We start from the raw sequence: 7,168 nt of genomic DNA on the forward strand, positions 1-7,168 counted from the left end.
TTACACATTCTTGCACTGCTCCTTTGCCACCTTAATGGGAGAGGTGTTTCAACTTGCAGTAAAATTGTTAAAAACCTAAAGATAGTACATGTGGCTTGGAATGTTTTTAAAATTTGATCTTGAAATATATATTAAAATATTGGTGTGGATTTTGCTTTATTGCATAGATACTAAATATACATTAAAATTTTTATTGAAACCCTTGTGATTTGTTTTTAATTTTTAAATTTTTTAAATTTTATTTTATTGAAACCATTGTGACTTACAAAGTCCTTCATAGTCCTGATTCATACAATGAATCAGGGTCAGTCTTACCACCAGTGTCCACTTCCCTCCATCAGTGTTCCTCAAGTACATCTCATACCACCATCCCACCCCGAGCCTGCCAGTATAACAGGCCCATTTTAAGTTTTGGTTGTTAAAGTCTGGGTCTCTTGATTTCATGGCCTGGATATTTAGTTCTGTCTTTCTTAACACCACCAATGCACCTGAGACCTCTTGGCCCCTGCCCCCAATCCTTTCATATTTGTGTTTTCCTCCATTTTCTTTCCTTCTCGCTATATTTTGGGACCTAGAGTATTCTCGACAACCCCCATTTAAACCATTGCATGTCATCATGCAGTTATTCTAAATACCACATGTAAGTGATAGTTTGTAAATAAATATGTTTTTAAGAGAAATATCACTTATTTTTCCCAGTTTTCCTCTTTTCTGCTTAAATACTTAGGTAATTTATGAACTTTTTGAATTTTAATTAATATTTTAAATAAGCTTAAGAAATGCATATCTATGGAGTTTTATAGTTTTTTTGTGATAATTATAAAGTATTTTAGACATAGTAAATTTTAAAAATTTAATATACAATTTATATCAGCATTAATTTTTCAAGACCGAAATACATACATGTTTTAGAAAAAGAGTTTCAGTTATATATTTATTTTTCAGCAAGCATTAGGGAATATACTTAACATTGCTTTGCTTAATTCTTGACTTCAACAGATTTTTAAAATGTTGGGGCCTGAGTGGTACCCAGGATTAAAACTGGGCCTCTCCTGGGGCCAGAGAGAGAGCCTGGAGGTAGGGTGTTTGCCTTGCATGCAGAAGGAAGGTGGTTTGAATTCCGGCATCCCATCTGGTTCCCCCAAGCCTGCCAGGAGTGATATCTGAGCGTAGAGCCAGGAGTAATCCCTGAGCACTGCCTGGTCTGGACCTCCCTCCAAAAACAAAAACAAAAACAAAAACAAAAACAAAACAAAACAAAACAAAAAAACCCTGGGCTTCTTCTATGCAATACATGTTCTTTAGCCCTCTGTTATATTCTTGGCCCAAGTTGGTTGTGAAGCATAAAAAGCTGAAAAGCATCGATGACGTGTGTAGCATTTGTGCACTTAGGTAGCTCTTGTGCTGCCCACAAGTTGCCCACAAGAACGCATTTAGGAAGAGTGGGTATTTGACAGAGTAGAGTTGAAATTATACTCTCAGACATTTGTTTAATTATCTTCAGATTTTAAACTCTGAAAATTTTTGAAATACATGGCATGAATTATTTATTTCTTTTTTTGTCAACTACAGAGGATGTGTATAACATGAATTACAAAGATTTTACTTTACTTTTTTAGTTAATCACAATGGCAGATGGAGAACTTAATGAAGACTACCCAGTAGAAATTCATGAGTATTTATCAACATTTGAGAATTCCATCGGTGCTGTGGATGATATGCTGAAGACCATGATGTCTGTTTCTAGAAATGAGTTGTTGCAGAAGGTATATTAAACATGTAGATTCTAAAAGGAATTTGTAATCCAGTATATAGTTATAGGATAGTTATAGGATATATGTTCTATGTTATAATGAATGATTATATTCCTTTTATTCCCTTATATCATATCAGTATTATAAAAGTTTGGGTGTTTATAGGGAATTAAAATTCTTGAACTAGGAAACATTTCCTTACTGTATTTTTATTTTGACTTGGTTGTAAAAAAAAAAAGCTCTCACAACATTCTTTTGACAAACTTTATCTTTGACCTTTTAAGCCTTACAATGATGTTATCAGGGTTTCTGGAAACCCTGTAGGACATAAACAGTAAATTGACTTTGACAGTCTAAAACAAATCTCATTATGTTTCTTCTGTTTTTGGCATTGCCTTAGTATTTTAGCTAGCTTGTTAAACATAAGTGCATCATGTACAATGTTCATATTGATAAATTACTTTTGACATACAAAGCCCAGATTGTAACTCCTGAAATTAAAATAATTCAAAAGAATTTTTTTTAGATATACACATTCCTGTTTAACTAAAGATGGTACCCTGAAGTGAAAATTTGTGGGCAAAAAGTTACTGGGTAACAAAACTTTTTGTAAATTATTTCCAGACTGTGTGTTTATTGGATTATAAGAAATAGAAAAAATTTCTTTGATGCGCTTTACTTGGTAAAAGTTTCAAATATGTGATGATGCTCAAAGTTTGTGTGTATTTCTTTTTGTAGTTGGACCCACTTGAGCAAGCAAAAGTGGATTTAGTTTCTGCTTATACATTAAATTCAATGTTTTGGGGTACGTATTATTTTGGAGTTAATTAGAAGATAAATGTTATATTATGCCAAGGTGGTTTATTTTTTTAAATGCTTACAAATAATATCAATTATACTTTATGGTGATTTTAATAGATATTTATTTTTTTTAACTTGGAATACCAAATGCCCATGAACCATGTAAATTTAATATATAAGGGTTGAATATTTAAGATTATTTAATAATTTCTGACTTCTTATTTTATAAGTAGAGATTTAAAAATGAATATGTATTATTCAATGTATATCCTATGAAATCTTTCTCTTGTAGTTTATTTGGCTACTCAGGGAGTTAATCCTAAGGAACATCCAGTAAAGCAGGAATTGGTAAGCTTTGGGGGATTTCTTTTTACATTATATGTCTTGCTGTAGCATTCCTGAAGCTGTGGGTTTCAGTACCTTTATCTTACCAGTTGTAGTAAACAAAATTATTTAGGGTTGAAACTATGAAAGTGAGCCAAAGTTTATCATGCCTTCAGTTTTTCTTTCTATGACCTTTGCCAGTGATTTGGTGTTCCATATATATTATATAAATCTCTGGATGGAAATGTTATGCTTCTAGTAATTATTTATAACTTCCATATTATTTTTCCTATAAATTCTTGAAATCCTGTTCATCTCTACAACTCCTCCCCATTGCTTTAAAACTCTTACACAATTCTTAAAAGTATATTCTAGTTGATTTACTAGCAAAGACGGGAAAGTTTCTCCCCCACCTTTTCAATTCCTCCATTAATTCATTTTCTCAGCAGTAAAGAATCCAGTTCAGCAACAAAGCTAAAAGCTTTTTTGGCACCAGTTGTATGTGTACTGTCCAGTAATTCTGCATTAGTGACATATTTACAACCTGTAATAAATCTTCTAGGTTTGTCTTTGTATTCCATTTAGATGTATAAGTATAGTCTATAAGGTCTGATATCTTGGAGATTTTGCTGACTTCAAAAATTAAATCATTCAATTTGAAAGAAAAAAATTAGAAATCATACTTATGGTTACCTTCTTGACTTGCTTTATGAATAAGAATATTAACAAATTTATTCTTTATAAAAGATGAAGTAAATAGATATGTGAAATATTTGACACCAGTTTATGTCTACCATGTATATATGTATATATATTATATACAACTTATTAAAGTACTCAGGCATTTATGTATTTTTTAGTTTTAAATTTCTTTTTCATTTTGTGACACACCATGGCACTTAGGAATCACTCCTGGTGGGCTCAGAAGACCATATGGATTAATTGGGGATAAAATCCATATCTGCCACTTGCAAAGCAAGTGCCCTATCCACTGTACTATCTCTCTGGCTTCTTAAGCATTTATTTATTTTTTTCAAAAGTAGTAACTTGTAGAGATGAACAGAGATCTATTGTTTACAGTGTTTGAACAAGTAGGCAGGTAATTTCTTCATTAATTTTTTTTGAAAATAAGTACATTATAAATTCAGAAGTTATAAAGATACCTAAACTATAGCAATATGATGCACATATGTTGATTTGGTCATTGATACTTTAAATCTTTTGGTGATGAGAAATATGTCTCAAGAACATACTTTTTAAATTTTGGCCACACCCTCTAAGGGTGTTTCCTCATTCCTTGCTCACTCAATGGTGCTTGGATGAGGAAAGAAACCATGTGGTACTGGGAACTGAACCTGGAATAAATATCAATATACAAATTTTGTTTTCTCTTCAAATTCAGTTTAGGAAGGAGAACACTCAAATTCAGAACAAGGGTTGAAAATTAAAGGGCACACATATACCTATTTTCTTGTTTTATATTTATGGGACATTACTAATTGATCACAATATGAGAGTAAACCTATATCTATAAAGCATTATAATATTAAATTTATTCTTTCAACAAAATATTTGAGAACTTTTAAAAAGCCAGCATTATTCCCAAGGGAGATGGTTCCTCAGTGGCAAATACTGATGAGTAGCACTGTCCATGTGACAGATGCCATACCAGTACAGGACAAACATTAAATATAAAATCAAACAACAATATAAAGTATAAATATAAAATCAAACAATATTATTTATGAATACGTAGTATGTTGGGAAATTATATGATATGGGGAAAGATGAGAACACAAGGAGGTTATAATACTTTGGTAGGACTGTCATTTTAAAAGGTAAAATCAGGGTCTGTTAATAAGGTTAACATTTGAGCAGGCTGGTAGAAAAGAGGTAATGAATGATATTTGGAGAAAGATCAGTCCAGGCAGGGTTGGGTGGGTGTGTATTGTGAAGATTTTTGTCATTAACGTGATAAAATTGGAAACCTTGAGAGCATTTTGAGCAGAATTATCAGCCTTTTACGTGAAAATATTCTGAGGTTCTGCATGTTTTGCGTACACATTTTTCTGTGTATGTTTAAGTAATGTATTTTGATTAATGAAACTTGCTTTTAAGCTGTGATCAATCACCTACTCTGCTATTTTATGGCTCTCATCACCTTTATTTCCCCAGTTGAAGTATAGACTAGACCTTTATTCTGATTAATAGTCTAAGAAGACTCAAAGTAGTTAAGTACAGGAGCTATTATGTTTCTCACCTCTTACCATCTAATTAGGATTGTATATTTCATTAGAAAATATCACACACTTATCAATAAAAACTATGAAATTAAATAAAAGGTATTATGTTTTCATTATGATATTAGAAAGTAACAACAACAACAACAAAAGATTTGAATGTTGCTTCTTCCATTACCTGTAGAAGAATTTCAGGTGTTCTATGTTGTAAATGTATAAAAGCTTTGTTTTACATTTCAGACATATATACATATATCAGACTTATTACTAGGTTAATGCTAAATTAAGTAATGTATTTCCAGAAAGAAACAATTCAGTGTTTGTCTGCCTAGTGATGTCTTAGTCTAGTTATTCTTCTTTTGAAATACTCAGAACATTTCTGAAATGACTTTTTAATATGTGTATTCCCTCTGGACTATGAACTCCAGGAGAGCATGGAACATATTTATTCTGTTCACTTGCATTTACTAGCATCACTCAATAGACAATAAATACATATTTGTTGAATTTAACAGAGAGAGAGAGAGAGCAATAAAACTTTGTGGTTTGGTAAATCTATTGCCTGTCTTCTTCCTTTTTTTTTTTTTTTTTAATCTTTAAGGAAAGAATCAGAGTCTACATGAACAGAGTCAAGGAAATAACAGACAAGAAGAAGGCTGGCAAGCTGGATAAAGGTGCAGCTTCAAGATTTGTAAAAAATGCTCTCTGGGAACCTAAACCCAAAAATGCATCAAAAGTTGCTAATAAAGGAAAAAATAAAAATTAACCTTTTGGTTTTGTATATGTATGTATATTGAATTAGTACATAATTTTTGTTACCCACAAAGTAGATGATTGTGTAGCAAAGTTTTAAATATGTTCTTTATGAAATTCATATATAAAATGTGCATTTTAAATTTGTAATGTTACTTTTTTCCTAGAAAGATTGTTTTTTTTATTGAATTTTCTATGGAATACTTTCAGGTTTTTAACTTTGTGGTATATTTTATATTTATAGTTTACCGTCTGCTGACAAGACTCATTTCCTTATATAGGTCAGTCTTTCAATTACTGTTTTATAAGCAACTATGAGGTTTAAGTTTAATGTTCTCTGTAAACATTTGTCTGTTGTAAATTAATAATGACTTTATCATGTTTACTATATGAAAACTAAAATTAAAAATACCTGTTTTGGGGGCCGGAGAGATAGCACAGCGGTGTTTGTCTTGCAAGCAGCCAATCCAGGACCAGAACCTAAGGTGGTTGGTTTGAATCTTGGCATCCCATATGGTCCCCTGTGCCTGCCAGGAGCTATTTCTGAGCAGATAGCCAGGAGTAATCCCTGAACACAGCCGGGTGTGGCCCAAAAAACAAAAAAAAAAAACAAAAAAAGAAAAAAAAAATACCTGTTTGGGGGCTGGAGAGATAGCATGAGGTAAGGCGTTTGCCTTGCATGCAGAAGGACGGTGGTTTGAATCCTGGCATCCTATATAGTCCCCTGAGTCTACCAGGAGCGATTTCTGAGCATAGAGCCAGGAAACCCCTGAGCGCTACCAGGTGTGACCCAAAAATCAAAAGAAAAAAAAAAAAAAACCCCGTTTTCTGTGTAATGAGTGAAATTACTTTGATGCCTTTTATGTTCTTTTGACAGCATTATTTGGGGGAGGATTCCTGCTTTTTTGATATTTGGAGTGTGAAATTAAGACTGTAAGGCTATTCTATTTTTGGCAGTTTGCCTCTGTTTTCTAGTTAAATTAAAATATATTCTCATTAACTTCAGGTAGAAGAAATGAGATTGTATATTGATGGCTGAATTTTGGGATAATAATCATACCCTCTCAATAAAACTTGTAAATATTGTGTAGTTGATCTGCCTGTGTTTAGCATAAATTTGCCCTTGAACTGAGGAAGATAGGTTTTAGAAATTATTCAAGTTAGAGAAATCCAAGAATGTTTGTGCTTCAGAGTACATATACAGCCTCTCATAGATTTCTCATTCAGGCATTTTGCTTATGTGTTTTTGAAGCTGTATTAAGCATGTACAAGTGATTTGGAACAAATTTTTATGTC

At 32.2% G+C, this 7,168-nt stretch overlaps 1 protein-coding gene across 1 annotated transcript; it reads left to right on the top strand.

The window, feature by feature from the left end:
- Window positions 1-1,622: 1,622 nt before the first annotated feature.
- C1D (C1D nuclear receptor corepressor) lies at window positions 1,623-6,133 on the top strand. The gene is made up of 4 exons (XM_049785126.1): window positions 1,623-1,766; window positions 2,493-2,559; window positions 2,848-2,903; window positions 5,721-6,133. Exons 1-4 carry the CDS (start codon window positions 1,629-1,631, stop codon window positions 5,883-5,885), a joined length of 426 nt encoding a protein of 141 aa, XP_049641083.1. The 5' UTR covers window positions 1,623-1,628; the 3' UTR covers window positions 5,886-6,133.
- The last annotated feature ends 1,035 nt before the right edge of the window (window positions 6,134-7,168 follow it).

The sequence above is a fragment of the Suncus etruscus genome, chromosome 12 (genome assembly GCF_024139225.1).
Source record: "Suncus etruscus isolate mSunEtr1 chromosome 12, mSunEtr1.pri.cur, whole genome shotgun sequence".
In the NCBI taxonomy this organism is placed as follows: Eukaryota; Metazoa; Chordata; class Mammalia; order Eulipotyphla; family Soricidae; genus Suncus; species Suncus etruscus.